General features: G+C 35.1%; 1 protein-coding gene across 1 annotated transcript; it reads left to right on the forward strand.

Annotated features, from left to right (window-relative positions):
• Window positions 1–3,200: 3,200 nt before the first annotated feature.
• LOC129002793 (COP9 signalosome complex subunit 1-like) lies at window positions 3,201–15,912 on the forward strand. The gene is made up of 11 exons (XM_054430850.1): window positions 3,201–3,438; window positions 4,577–4,669; window positions 5,743–5,924; window positions 6,928–7,225; window positions 7,844–7,927; window positions 8,667–8,896; window positions 12,945–13,050; window positions 13,431–13,519; window positions 13,742–13,871; window positions 14,855–14,989; window positions 15,766–15,912. Exons 1-11 carry the CDS (start codon window positions 3,397–3,399, stop codon window positions 15,841–15,843), a joined length of 1,467 nt encoding a protein of 488 aa, XP_054286825.1. The 5' UTR covers window positions 3,201–3,396; the 3' UTR covers window positions 15,844–15,912.
• The last annotated feature ends 536 nt before the right edge of the window (window positions 15,913–16,448 follow it).

The raw sequence follows: 16,448 nt of genomic DNA on the forward strand, positions 1-16,448 counted from the left end.
CATATATAGATATATTCTTATCTCAAAAATCCTTTCGGGCTCTGCCCTAGTGGCTCTAGAATTTCCTATGTTAACCTTATGAGTATTCATATTAAAGAATTTTTTTTTCATTTAAAGAATTAAAGAAGTTGGTTCTATGAATTCAATTGCATTAAAAAGTTATAAGGTGTAGCCTACCAACAGGGTGCAGCACTATTAATTAATACTTTACTTTAATACTTTTCAATGAAATGGCAACCATAGCCTACAAAGTAGGTATTTTAAGCCAAGTCTCTTAGCATTTATGACAACAGCTAATTTAAACCAAGCAAAAACACTTTACTTTTTTCTATTGTTTAGGTGCAGTGGTAGAACATTATGGCTATGGTAGATGTGCTACACTATAGTATACAATATATTATAGTAAACCAAATTTTCTTATAACGTACGTCTCCTCTCCCATTGCAATCGCGAAGCAAGAGTATGACTGTAATAAACATTTAATACTAATACGCCAAGTGATGTTTAATATGTCACGATATTTCAATCAGATCGAACACATAAGTCAGGTATGATCGCAAGTTCAGGTCGTATATCACAGCGTGAATCAACCGTTCCAATCAATCTGCAATCAATGGCCAGTAATTATCAAGGTAATACAGCGTGGTATGTTGATGATCTTGATTAATCAAGCCTAATGAGTTGGTTCAATGAAACATAAACTGAAATATGACATAATTATTTTGTAAAATAATTTTGTATCCGCATATTACGCGTAATACCATAACACATTTTTATACATTTCAGCTTTTCCCACACCCAACAACAATTAAAAATCAAAACTATAACCAAGTATGGTACGAAACAAAAAGTAGTGCCAACATAATTGTATAATCTTCGTCGAGGGTGTCCGTAGTTTAAAGTCTTCGTCGAGCTCACGTCAAACCAAGCAAGCTATAGTTCTAATCTGAGACTACCACTTCATGATCACATTGCCACACCTGTAGACAGTACGCAAAATAGCTCATTTACGCTCAGCTGATTTCACTGTTGTTATTTTTACACCAACTACAGCCGTGGATCAGGTACCTACTCAAATACAACCTAACATGTAAGCAAATGACATAACGCCTTAAAAATGCCAAACATAACCGAGATGACATTTTAAATACAGTTAAAAGGTTAATCTGTGTTTTGACAAGTTAATTATAGTGGTAGGGGAAATCTTGAGTTTAACGAGTACAAACCGTCATTGCCGCTATCGAAATGTTTATGTATGGCCGCACTCAAAATACACAATTATAGCTACGTACGGTATCGACTGTTCTTGCTGATTCCTATTCCTATTCCAATTAACACCATTCACGTCTTTCTACTGGTGATGAACTACCAGTTGACGACTGAGACATAGATAAAATATTTTTTATCTGTGACTGAGTCTATGAGACCACAGAAAGAAACCTTATCACAGATCCCGAGCTTGACGGGAGCGTCAATTTTCTTTCTCGGTATTTTTAAGCATTATACCCCCTCCGCAGCAAACCTGCCGACTAAGCGAATTTACATTTGTCTGAATTGATTTTTAATTAAATCTATTTAAAAAAAAAAACATTAGGTTTAATGAGTATTTAGGTTTGCTGCTACAAAGACACTAATAAAGTGTATTTTTTACTCAAATATTAATAGCTTAGTATAAAATAAATAAATTTTCCACGTTTAATGAAAATGTATGTATAAACAAGCAAACTACAACATTTTACAAGATTCTCTATAAGAATAACATGGGAATTTTTAATTTAAATTTTTTTTTAACTTTCTGCGTTTACCAATCGTACAAAAACTCTTTGATGTACTAAATTATTTGGTTTTTAAGCTGTTTAAAAAGGTCTAGATAAATTGGGAAATTTTGTGTTTTGAGGGTAAAAAATGAGAAAACTTACTAACTTCCTACATTTTGTTTGTAAGTAAGGACTGCTTGCTTAACTACTGATAGTCACCACTTATTACTAACTAGCTGTAACCCGCGGGCTTTGCCCCGTTTAACTTCTTAATTTTCAAGATTATCTCGTTCGCATGGCTCAATCACGTCCTGGTTGAAGTTTGTTCGCTACGCTCACTCACCTTTAGGTTGGAGCTCGTTCGCTACGCTCACTCACCTTTCGGTTGGAGCTCGTTCGCTGCGCTCACTTGCCTTCAGGTTAGCTCGTTCGCTACGCTAACTCGCCTCCAGGTTGAAGTTCGTTCGCTACGCTCACTCACCTTTTGGTTGAAAATTAGCTGTTGTCATAAATGTAAAAGAAATAATAGTGCTGCACCCTGTTGGTAATCCTTGTAACTTTAATGCTATTGAACATCATAGAACAGAACCAACTTGTTTAATTGAAACAGCTGTTAAGATTCAATAATTCCATTTCTCATAAGGTTAACATGGGAAACTCCAGAGCCACTGGGGCGGAGCCCGAAAGGATTTTTGAAATAAGAATATGCCTATATGTTAATCGGGAATGTGAGCTATCATCATGCCAAATTTCAGCCCAATCCGACCAGTATTTTTCGCGTTCACTTGTCACAAACATACATCCATACATCCATACATCCATACATCCAAACTTTCTCATTTATAATATTAGTAGGATTAGTGTTTTACTATATTGTTATTTATAGTTTATATTTTACCATAGACTAACCAACACAAGTAGACTTCTCATCCCATTGTAAATTTTGAAGCTCGTTTTTCATGTCTAGTTCATGTATGCCACACTGGGCGCTAGTGTCGACGAAATTTTGTTTCTATTATTTTAGGGTTAATTTCTAGATTTGTGCTTTACTGTTTGGTTAAATAACTAGGGGACAATTTATTGTTTATGATTGGATCGTATTATTTGGTTAAACGAGGTTTTAAATGACTGTATTAACGGGAAACAAATTGTAAACAAAACACGACCTCTAACATAAACCGTACAGAACTAACAATAAAATTGTCTTCAGCTGTTGCATTAGGATGAGAAATCTACTAAGAGAGTATGTTTTATCTATGATTTTACTTAAATTGTTTTTATATACTTTAACATTATTCTATGGTTGCGGTGGCTAACCAATAGACTAGTGCTGACAGGCTGTCTATCGTCTGCCTGCAGCCCTGCACGGTGCAAGCCATCTGCTGAATAAGAAGAAGAAGTCCAACTTCAACTTCCAGTGTCAGTGTCAGTGTTGTTTTCTTTGTTGTCAGTTGTCAGTGTGAATTGTGAAACTCAATGTCAGTGCCGAACCGAACAACCGATTTTATTTAGAAGTTAACCCGAAAGATTGAAATAAGTGCTTAATAGTTTGCTAACGTTAAGTTGTACCCTTTAAAACCTCCCGGTATTTAACTTGCAAGCTGTGCGTCAAATTATCTAAGTTTCCATTGAAAAAGGCATGCCATTGCCTCCACTGCAGCTACCACTAAGGATGTACCAAGTAAGAAAACCTAGCTCAATATTTAAAGAAATCGCTCATAAGCTGGGTTGAATTGTACCTTTGCATGTATTTGCAGTTGTTTTATGTCCCAAAATGTTTCATAATTGCCCATAATTTATCAAAACAACTGCTAAGGCATAATAACTTACTTTAAGACCCACGAATATTATCCTAGAACCATGTCTGTTTTAAGTATTCGTGCTTAGACCTAGGCCTAAATTTGAAATGGGTACAGTTTCTTAACCGGGCTACGCTAATATCGATTAATAATCGATATGTTTAAAATTAACTATAGGCTATCAATTATAAAATGAAACTGTCATAACCTAACCTAACTAGCCAAACTTGCTGATAATGAAAAATAGAATGAATGTTTACTGATCAAATTGATTGTTTCAATCAATATTAGGCCTAGCGTATCCCAGCTAAGAAACTGTACCCTTTGGAATAAAAACAACATAAAGTTCAAATAAGTTACGACTAGGCAAAACTTAAATTAGGCTACGGTAGGCCTACTCAATAAAAGACACATACAGGCAAAAACCAACCAGTTTCAACAAAGACCACCATTTAGAAACATTAATCACAAAACAAGTACGGTAGAGTACCTACCACTTGCAGTCGATCCCACAAGCGCACCTGATCCAAAAAATCTTAAATTCAAGTAACTTATTGCGATTACGTACATCTTATAGTGTACTGTATTGTATCCATTGTATGCATTGCAATCTCAAGTCATGTACATTAGTGGGAAAGTAATTTCATTTAACAGTTACAAAAATTAACCCCATAACTTACCTAGAACTTAAATATCTAGTCGTAAGTAGCGGTGCAATGATGCAACTGAGTGAATCAACCTAGTAACAATCTTGGTTTTGTGCTGAAATCAATATTTATTTTAATAACTTGCAGGTTAAAATGAACCTAGAGATGTAACAACTTATAAGGTTGTGTGGTTGGCCAATTATTCTTGGGTTTTTCTTGAACTGTTCTATAAGCTTACAACCTTTTTCTTCCTTTATTCTTCTTAAACAGTAGGGCCTAGACCTACTGGTGTTGTAACATACTGTAGCGTCTTTGATTTCTGATCTCCCAGATTTATATTGGCTCAACGGTTTCAAATGTCTTATTGATTCAGGGAAATGCTGTTGAACCGATGCAAGTTGATGCTCCTATGGAAGATAATGACAATACAGAGGAGGACCCATACTTGGTGGAAAACCCAACTTTGGTAAGCTAATGAAAAAATGAAATAAGTTATCAGCCTAAACATTACGCCTAATCTGAATCTAACTGACTTATTTTCAGTGTTCTGTTACATCACAACAAAGGTTTAAAAGTATTTTAACAGATAATTTTCACATTGGTAGCCCTAGATAAAGTCCTGCCTAAAAGTTTTGTAGATTAACAAAAATACTGGGTAGAAAGGTGTCAAAATTAACTCTTCGCTTGGAGAGGCATCTAGTGTTAGGTAAATATAGTCTAGTCAAAGCAAGATTCCCAACCTTTATTTGCTCACTTGGCCTTTAAATCCTGAATTTTTCTCAAGTCCCCATTCCCCACCCACCATATTAGGCTCTAATCTATTTTCAAATAAATATATTATTTATGATTGTTGTTTTCTGTTTTTAATATTTTTAAACACAAGCATTTAACTATTTAACTTAGTCTAGGTAACTTATTTGCTGATAATTTTGAATCAAGAGAAATTTGAATAATACTTAACTCTCTGAACCCCATGGAATTTACGTTAATTGAACTACCGGTACCCTAGCAATTTTTTTTTTTTTTTCTCCAACTTGTGAGCACCAATTTCAAGTATACTATAGCCTATAATAAGTTTTTGGTGGACACACATGCAGTTAGTAGGGCCTAGGGCCTATAGAATAGAAAGCGCAAAATGTCTGGTCAGAAGTGTTGGCTAATCTTGTTAACTTCCACCCCAACCACCATAATTAGGCCTAAATGACTAAAAAAGAATAACCAAAAACGTTTTTCTATGCTGAGGTCTATTGTAATAACTATGTTCTACCCAGGCTGAATCTCAAATCATATTAGGCGACCAACTATGTATAGGGACGTTAATCTATAGGCTATAAATATAAGCTTAGAAAAATCCATTTTGGTTTAGCATTAAAAGTACCGGTAGTTTAAGAATGGCTTGTATCAGTCTAAACCAAGCAAATATAAAACCGTGACATATCATTTCATACTTTTAACTTTAAATAGTTATTTTTTTTATTTTTTCCCAGGCCTAACCGTAACAAATCCACTGTTTAAGTTAATTATTGTCTGAACTTGCAGGATCTGGAGGCGTACACTAACAGCTATACAGGGTTGGCAAGATTGTACCGTCTGATGTACATTGCTGATCATTGTCCACCATTGAGGGTAGAAGCTCTGAAAATGGCCATCAACTACGTAATGCAGACGTACAACGTAAACCTTTACCAACAACTGCACAAGAAACTGCAGGAAGCTATACAGTAACAAAATTTATATTGCTTTATAACTTACATAGGCATATTTTTATTATTTAAAAAATCCCTGATTAGAATATCAAGCTTGGTTATTTCAGCACAACTTCCCTCACGAGTTTTTAAATTGAAATATTTGTCTATATATTTTAAAATTTTAGTAAGTCTATGTTGCATTTTAAGTCTTGTATGTATTCTGTTCACAAAATTAAGGTAGTTTTAACTGCTGAAGTCATCCCCCTCCTTTTGAAACCTCGCCTTTAAAACAACAGGTCAATAGCTGAGGTATGATTAAATGTCGGCTGCATACCTAAATTTTGGAGTAAACCACTATTGATGAGCTAATAAACTGCTCTAAAGATGGTTTTGTCTGTGTTTAGTAGACTTAATAGACCACATTGTCCCTGTTAAAAAAGAGACTTACCGGTAGGGCCTACCTCAAATTAACATTTCTAAATTGGTTATGTACAATACCTAGTAAAAAAGTATTTTTTACTAACATAGGTAATTATTAGATTTAGCGTTTCACGGCTATTTATCTAAGATAGAGAAGAAAAAGCCTCACTGACCACTGACTGTAGACCTTTGGGACTTGAAGGTTATCCTGTTAAAACTTTGAAAACATAACGAATAGGCCCTTTGCGTAGTTTGGATTTGGTAATTATTGGCTCCTTACTAAACAATTATTACTGACAAAAATCTCTACTTATGCAGCCCAGTAGGGCCTAGATGTTAGATTTTAATATTAAACACACAAAACTTTTGGGTTTGTTCGTTTGTTGTATTTTAAATGTTGTTATCAACAAGACCTCAAATAAAATATCGGTTGGCCTCTAATGAGTCATGTTCCGCCAACCAATAGGCATATTTACAATATATTAAGGTTAGTTAAAAGTTGGTAAATTTCTAAAATAAAACTACGGTATACTAATATAAAATAGTACTACTCACTGTTGATTTGTACATTTTAGTCATACATTTTTAGTCACTTTAAAACCTTTTCTTTATTCAGGGGGATGTCTTTGCCTGACGTAGCCGGAGGAGGGCTCCAAGACATCCCAACCCCAGATCTGGGGTGGATTGAGTCGAAAAACAAGAAAGGCGCGATGAAACTGGAGAAATTAGACACAGATTTGAAAAACTACAGAAGCAACTCTATCAAGGAGAGCATCCGGAGAGGAAATGACGATTTGGGAGATCACCACCTCGACTGTGGAGACCTCAGTAACGCCCTCAAGTGCTACTCTCGCGCAAGAGACTACTGTACGAGCGGCAGACATGTGGTGAACATGTGTCTCAACGTGATAAAGGTGAGCCGCTGACATGAGACTGATTGAATATAGAATTTATAAAGAAATTAAATTTTAGCAATAGTATTAAGCAATGAATTTTGTTAATTGTGAAAAACACTGATTGATCCGGATATTTTCTAATTAGTCTTAAAAATTGGATTGAGCAAACTCAGATTCTCTATTCCTAAAAACTTTTGAACCTGGTGATACCGGAAATAAACAATTCATCAATATCATCAGTTTCAACAGTTTTGAGAAATAGAAAATCAGCATTTTATCCATATTTCATTAATATGAAATCAATACTAGTTCAGTTCTAGAATCTCTTGCATTCTAGTTACTTTTATACTGTTGATTAATGGTGTATTTATTTGGTCAGGATTCTGAATCACATCCTATCATGATGGCAGGTGTAGACTACACACAGCATGGATGTGGTGTCCCTACATAGCTCTATTTTGTGAAGAGAGCTGCTGCTTGATTCTGCTGGTACCTGGCCTAAGATCCTTTACCTTCGTCAAAGTCACAAAGAATATGACTAAAAATATCATGCATATCTTTTTCGATTAAGCTCAACGTTTTGTTTTGGTCAACAATGCTTCTTCAAACAAACCATGTAAGCTTACTATGTTCTAGGTTAGTGTTTACCTTCAAAACTGGTCTCACGTCCTGAGCTACGTCAACAAAGCCGAATCCACACCAGATTTCATTGAGGGTGGGGTAAGTTTTTACCAAAAGTCTAAGTTTCTTTTTATCAAAGTAAAAGTTGACAATTTAAGTTTTTTAACTATAATACTCGATAGTAGTGCTCAGAGAGCATATTCTTTTTCAATCATGTAAATCACTAGATATTTACTAGGGCCTACAAGGATTCATGGAGTAGTTCTTGTATTTTTTTAGAAGTGATGGTTTAAGAAAATATTAGGTGATGATCAAATGGGCTCAATGCACTTAGAATTAAGTTTGTATCAGATGACGTAGAGAAATTGACTTCTGATTTTTATCATTTTAGTCATGTAAGTAATGCCTCTGAACCTGATTATGTTACGGTACCATTTTTTTTTTATTTACCATAAAACTCCCAAATATCCAAACTCTAATCACCCAGATCATCTTGAGCAATTTTTTTTTGTTGCAATTTTTAATTTTTCATTATATGTGGTAATGCATTAAAATTTTGTATGAGTGCCAATATTGTTTCTGTCATGTGGTGAGTCTATTGTGTAAAAACATCGAGTCTTTAACAGTCATCTGTCTAGTGCCACTGTCTACTGTCATTTAAATTTCCTTTATTCTTAAAAAATCAAATTAGGCAGATGGGTCGGGTCCCAATTGATTTGAATGGTAGGAGGTCTGCTGTATCTGATGAAGATGTGTGTTTTTGACACTTGAATCATCTTCTGAGATTTTAAAATTAAGGTTCTCATGTTCTGAAAAAATGACTGTGATTATTTTCCAGGCCAAGGAGAGTAACCAGGCTATCCTTACAAGGCTAAAGTGTGCGGCTGGGCTGGCTGAGCTAGCCACCAGCAAGTACAAGACAGCAGCCAAACACTTCCTACAAGCCAGTCTGGACCATTGTGACTTCCCTGAGTTGCTCAGTCCTAGCAATGTGGCTGTTTACGGGGGCCTCTGTGCACTCGCCACCTTCGACCGACAAGAACTGCAGAAGAATGTCATCTTTAGCAGGTAGGTTATTGTAATGTAGGCCTATTAGGTTATTGTAGAACCAGACCCTATGTTAACGTTGTCACCAGCTTTTGAATAAAAATAGACATACAATAGAACTACAATTAACTGCACTCCAACTATCCGAATCACTTACAGAAATAATTTAAAAAATCTTTTAACCTTAGTGTTAAAAATGTTTATTAAAGAAAGCAGAAGCCGTGATCACAGCAAAATCCACTATCTCACTCGCAGTTGTGTAGACATCATCAACTCCCGCTGTCACGGAAACACTGTCTTCGCGGCAAAATCTTGCACATCTTTCTCGGTCTTGTAGAAGTCATCATTGTTTTTTCGTGGTCACTGAAATATTGTCAACATTTTCCGTGACCAAATCTTGAATCTCTCTCCCGGTCAAGTACATCATCATCTTCTCTTGTGGTCACATAAACATCTCCATCGTTTTTTGCGATAGTGGTAAAATCTTGCAAATCTTCCGCCGCCGTGTAGACATGAATACCCAACTCCAGCAGTCTCGGAAACATTATCAATTATCATCATCTTCTATGATTGTGTCAAAATGTTAAATATATCCCACGGTCTTCATCACCCTCTCGTAAACGTCATTTTTTCCCCGATACTGGCAAAATATTGAAAATCTTCCTCAGTTTTATAGACATAATTTACGTCTCCCACAGTCACAAGAAATCTTAATTGTCCTCCGCAATTGCAGAAAAATCGTAAATTTTTCAATTGCAAAATATTTGCAGACATGTCCTGCGATTGCAATAGTAAAAGCTAGGCATGATTCTGTCTATTAACACTAAAATAACCCAAATGTCGGTAAAAATCCAACTAACCAAATTTGTTATTGCTGTACCGGTATCTGAATAGAGTTTGGTCTTAATTGAACCCTGACAAATGTACTGGCGTTAATAACTGATTTCTGTTGAGCAGACCAACTTTTAAACCAAGCCAAAGAATGATAGAAAAATTTATTGTAAACCATATCATTTTATTAAGTAGCTAACATTTGCTAACACAGTATCAAAAACTAAAAGAGAAAATATTATATTGACTGTAGCGGATTCTGTGAACTGTTCATTCATTCTACTGTGTTAAATTTGACAGCTGATCAATATGATGGGATGTCTACTTCAGTATCCAACGGTCACTGGTAGGCCTATTAGGTTACCGTTGTTGTACCAGAGTAGGCTACACCACTGTTTCATTTTGTGTGTTGGCAAGGTTAATTGTTCGGGGGAGCGAGCTGGTCTAGTGGTTAGAGCTTGAGACTTCAGTCCCTAAGGTCCTGGGTTCAAATTCCGCCAAATCACCAAATGGATTTTATCTAAGTGATATTGCCCCAACCCTTAGGTAGCCTGAAGTAATGTGAAAAACAATCCCAGGCTCTTGCCTAATGTCTTAAGAAAAAAATACCCCTCTCTGCAGCATACCTGCAGACTAAGCAAATTTCCATTTACCCGATTGGATTTTTGATTAAATTTATTTTAATAACATTGGTAAACCAGTACCTACCTAGGTTTGCTACTACAGGGAGGGTAATAAGTGTTTTTTAGTAAAATATGAATAGCTAAGTCTAAAATAAATAAATTTGCCAAGTTTGATCATATACAGGGCCGGATCTAGACAATTTTTGAGTGGGGGCAAACTAAATTTTGCCGCCCCTCCCCCCCCCTTTACCCACAACAAAAAATCCCTCACAAATTAAACAAAAATGGAATAGGTAAAGTGGAATAGGTAGATATAACGAATTCCTTGATATAACGAATTTTTTTTAATCCCCTAGAACTCTCCACAAGACACAGTGTATATTTTACCTCTACATAACGAACAAACTATAACAACAACCTTGATTTAACGAATTTTTCGTGATTTCGGCTAAAATAAGACACCTCAATATAACAAATTTATCATTGTCAGAACCTCTACATTGCGAATTTAACCTCTGCATAACGAATTGTCTACGTCTTTCCCTCGATATAACAAATCCCCCACCCAATTATTGTTTTGGGAAAATCTGTTTCTTTATCAAATGAAATGGAAAGGTCACGTCATAGCTTGCGCTAACATTTGTCTGCTCCGTTTTACATCTTTGTCTGCTAGTCTGCTGTCTCTGCGCGCGCCATGTTGCAACTGAGAACTGATTTCATTCACTGAGGACTGATGACGACGTAATGTTTAGTAAGCTGTGATTGGGCGATATGGGATAACTATGGTGAATTGTACAATTTTTTTGATAAAGAAAAACCTAAGAAAGAATATAAAAACAAAACCAAAGATAAAAAATAACAACATCGCTATTTTAACATTCCTTTTACGAGTATTTTTACTATCCTTAAGTTGGCTATGATTATACACTTTTATAATGACTTATCTAATAATTTATTGTTTTCAATACGATTTGTTTCAACTAGCATTAGCAACACTAATGCTGTAGTTAATGATTATTATTGACATTCCTCTGTTGTGATAAATCAGTACTGTACTGTAAGTAGCCTACTGGCCTATCGCGAGCAGTAGCTTACAAAACTTTCTACTGTTTTGTTTTGTTCTTTACATAATTTATGACTATGCAATACAGTGTTTGGCTAGGTTTTAGGAGGGTTAGAACAAGCTGTGATTTTAAACTTATAGTTTTTAACCTGTACCAAGGTCAATGTTATTGTCATGATTGCGCAATATTCAAGTACCCTCCAATTTATTATGCCGGATAATTTAGGTTCTACTGTACAATGTAAACACTGTGGTACTGTAAAGTATTGTAGCCCATGCTACTTTAATTGTACTGTATTTTAATGAGGTCAAGTCCCGACCTATATTGATCGACGCTGGTTCTGAACCACGACTTAGCGAAATTCCTGCAAACCTAACTTCTATATAACGAACCACGGCAGTGAGGCAGGGCGGCATGGCGCCTTGACAGGGATGGCGATCAGCTGAAATTGTAAACAAACTTTGCTGTGCTGCTAACTATGCTATTAGGGCTCTCAGTGTTTTCTACTCCGTTGCAATTTAGGCTATATTGATTTCTATTGTAAAATTATTGTTTGTTTATTACGTTATGCAGTTTTGAAATTACTTAATTGACGTTCCTTATGACGTTTGGCTCATTAAAAACTTTTACAAACTGTATTAAACAAATTTTCTGCAACCAGAAATTTGCCGCCCCTCAACCCTGCCGCCCGGGGCAACCGCCCCCTCTGCCCCCCCCTTGTTCCGGCCCTGATCATATATCCATTAACAAGCAAGCTATGACACTTAACTAATTCTCCATAACATGGGAATTTTAAATTCACAAGTTATTGAATTTTCTTCGTAACAAAACACCGTACAAAAACACTTCAATACATTATTGGTTTTTTTTAAGCTCTTTAAAAAGGTCTAAAGAGAAATTGGGAAATTTAGTTTTGAAGGTCAAAAATGAGAAAAACCAATTTTTACCCCATAGAGAAATTCGCTGAAAAAAAGGAGAAAAAATTAATTGTCCGATGAATCTTGGACATGATGTGATCAAACAAAGCCTTTTGATGTGTCGAGTGGATTTCATTTCCACTAAAAAATCTTTCAGTAAAGCCCTAGAAGTAGGTTCATTCAAGTCAGTCTGCTCATGAGTCATTACACTTCTTGTTAATGTGTTGGGCTTGTCGTATAGTACCACTAAAATGTAAAATTTAAAATAGAAACTGCACCAATATTTTATACATTTTTTTATATTTATGAGGCCTTTTGCCAGCTTTGCTGGCATCATTAAACCCATCATTAAAGGCCTCATAAAAATAAAATGTTATAAAATATTGGAGCAGTTTCTATTTTAAATGTTATTCTGCACAAGTGAAACTAAAAAATGATAAGCATTGTTTTTTAATCTTATATATTAAAATCCTATTTTAAAACATCTTCAGTTGAAAATATTTGCTCATTTTCAACAGCTCATGGACTATGGACTAAATAATGTTGAAATTGGCGCTCCATTTGAAAAACAATTATTTGATTTGGTTTGATGTACATGGTTTACTAATTAAATTGTGTTTTATTTTTGTTTCAGCTCGTTTAAGTTATTTTTAGAATTAGAGCCTCAACTTCGTGATATTATTTTCAAGTTTTACGAGTCCAAATATGCATCCTGTTTAAAGCTTCTAGATGAAATCAAGGTAAGTTGAGAACTTATTAAGTTTTTACCATAAAATGTGTCTACTTAATGAGGAAAAATACCCTTCAATCAATACATAAACTAATGTGGTTTAAGTAACTTTTCACTGCCTAGAAGGTAGTAATAGTTTTGTTTCTTTAAAAACAGATTATTCTTTGGAGATTATAATAACATTGTACTCCTAGAGTGAAAAGGTAGTTTTTAAATCCATGTACAAGACAAAGTAATTTTAAGAATTTCTTTCCTTACTTAATTCTATATTGTAAAATTAAACCCTTTTTGTTCTAGATTTAAGACTGCATTTTAGGATTTGTTTTTGATTTAAAATGTTAGGATTTTACCCTCACAATACTCTACGACTTAAATTTGTTCTGTTTTCAGGACAACCTGTATCTAGATATGTACCTAGCGCCACACGTTAACACTTTATATACTCAGATACGCAACAGAGCTCTCATACAATACTTTAGGTAAGTCCTTGATCATTTGTACACTGTTATAGAATATACTTTATTGTGACTAAAGCAAAGGGTCACTTAAAAGTCATACATTTTAATGGAAGTGGGTGCAAACTCTATGTAACTTTTTACTCTTTCAAACCTCATTGTTCAATTGGTAGTATAGCCGAGAAGTATTATTAATTTCACAATTCAGCTTTGCACAAAGAGGTGTTCACTGATGGTGTGTTGCAGCCCGTACTTGTCTGCGGACATGAGGAAAATGGCTGAAGCTTTGAACACCTCTGTGGGAGCTCTAGAGGATGAACTAATGCAGCTGATATTGGACGGGCAAATCCAGGCTCGGATAGACTCACACAACAAGGTACCAATACTGTTCGATGTTTAGTAAACTGTACTGTACATGAGCGTACTTTAAATTAGATAATAACTTTTAGTAATATGTAAGTGTGTTGTATAGTGGCTAGAACCTCGAGTTTCTGTCCGAGAGCGTCATATTTTATCCCCGACATAACCCTAAAAATTAGAGAAGTTTGGACTGTTGTTTCTTAGAAGTATTTGCAATCCATGTTTTCCTGCTTATACCTTAACCTTAAGTATTAAGATTTAATTTTGAACACAATTACTCTTATGATGCTGTGTGCATTTTCCTTTCAAAGATGATGTTGAAATAGAGGTTTTCCCAAGAAACTTCTGGCTACATATGTTTAAGTACAGTAAAACCTCATTAATTTGATAATTTTTGAACCGAGATGTTGTCGAGTTTGGGGGTTGTCAAGTTATCAAGAACATTGAAATTTGTAATGCATTTTAATAAATTAATAAAATTACAGACTAATTTTGTACATGTAAATTTATTTCTCGCATGAGTATCTTCAAAGAATTGTCAAATGTTCAATAATTAAAAGTTGAAAAGTCTGAGACAATAGTCTAAGACAAAGCCAGCTAGATGTGCGCCGTCAGCTGTTGACTGTCGAGTTACAAGGACTGACGAGTTGCCTGGTGTTGAGTTAGTGAGGTTTTACTGTATCAAGATTTGATGGTTCTTTATTTGGAAAACATCAAAAGTACTATGAACTCGGGAATTTAGAGATATCTCATGTCGCTAAATGTTTAACTTCATTCATTAGATCCTAAAAATGACCTAATTCCTGTTAAATTGGATACCCTACACACACCTGTTTTGATGCAGTTTTCAGGTACCCAAAAACAACTGGAATCTCTCAACCCAGGATTCAAACCTTCATCACCAGATCATGTTGGTAAAAAAAACATTATTTTTATCAGTAGGCTAACTGTAATTAAAGTAATTTTTGCCCTAATAGTAATTACACACTGTTTGCACAGATTCTTTATGCCAAAGACATGGACCAGCGCAGCACAACCTTTGAAAAGTCACTGGCAGTCGGCCGGGAATATCAGAGACAAACGAGGATGCTAATCCTGCGAGCGGCAATGCTTAGGCATCAGATCCATGTTAAGGTAACACTTATACACGTTACTTCTCTTGAAATCATTGAAATAATTGAAATCACAATCTTGCTTACTCACTCCCATGGTCTTTATCTTTTGTACTCACAAGCCTATTTGGTATCATCAACTAGGCCTACCTTCCTACAATTCTTTTTAATGCTATAAATCTTCCCCCTGGACCCTCAACATTTTATGCAATTGGCTTCTCAGTTAACTAGTATAAAAACTAGTTATAAAATTTTTTTATGTTACATTATTTTATAAAAAATATATTTTGGGCAGGTTTACGTATTTTGTGGTAGATAGGATGAACCTTCAGGATGTGTAGGCTCACCTTACTGATTAAAAAGAAAGAACATATTAAACACATGGAAAATAAATATAATAGAATATGTAGTACGAGACAACAGGGAGGAGCCAATAGTCCCAATAAATCTAGTTCGGTATGTTTGAGTGTATTTTGTGAACTTGATGTTCAAACTGTTTTTGTGCGTTTTCTTTCATTGTTTGGTGAAATATTACAAGTTTTGTGTATAGTGTAAAATTTGTGCTACTTGTGCTATTTCCCATTTAGATTAGCCTATAAAAATAACCTTTAAACTAAAGGCTTTTGCTCCATGTTAGGTCATTCAGATAACACTCTTCAGAAGAATCTTAATTACTTACCAAATATGTAATTACATAACTGAACCATCAAAAGGATATGTGATACCTAAGCTGTGCACACTTGATAACAATGCCATCCTAAATAAAGTTAGTTGCATTAAAATAATCCTTGTTCACAGAGCCCACTGAGAGAAAACAGTCAAGGAGGTGAGATGTCCGTCGCCCCGGGCAACAGCAGTCTCGCTCCTCGGTCATGAAATGTCCCCTAATGTGTCGTCCCATTATTGTTTATTGATTGCTACCCCATAAAGTAATGTACTTTAAAATTGGTTCTTATTTTAAATCCTTAAAGATCCAAAAGCTATGTTATCCTCCTTCTAACATACTTCAACCAATGTTTTTGAATTTTGAAAATTGGAACTGAATATTATGATATTCAATTTAGATTAAATAAATATATAGGATGGAGAGGACACAGCTAACTCACCTGGTGAAAGGTTGCAGACGAGTCAAGGAACACATAAAACACACACATAATAATAATACTTGATATTTCTGTGATAATTATGTGTTCTATGACTCGTCTGCAACCTTTCACCAGGTGAGTTAGCTGTGCCCTCTCCATCCTATATATTTATTTAATCCAAGCTAAATGCTTTTTCCTGAAATTCCATTTAGGTATATTATTTCAAGGTAAAGACCTATGGTTCGTCCAGACTATGGTCTCCCAACAATAGCTAGGGACCGGCCGACCACCCGCGCTAATTAAGCGTAAATTGAACTACACTCTAACTCATCAAAGTGATCGTAGTTTGTAATTTTTTCTTAAAGATTTTAATTCTATGTGTTATTTTATCAAAAT

The sequence above is a fragment of the Macrosteles quadrilineatus genome, unplaced genomic scaffold (assembly GCF_028750875.1).
Source record: "Macrosteles quadrilineatus isolate MER2022 unplaced genomic scaffold, UCM_ALF_1.0 Scaffold_9__3_contigs__length_116548681, whole genome shotgun sequence".
Lineage (NCBI taxonomy): Eukaryota > Metazoa > Arthropoda > Insecta > Hemiptera > Cicadellidae > Macrosteles > Macrosteles quadrilineatus.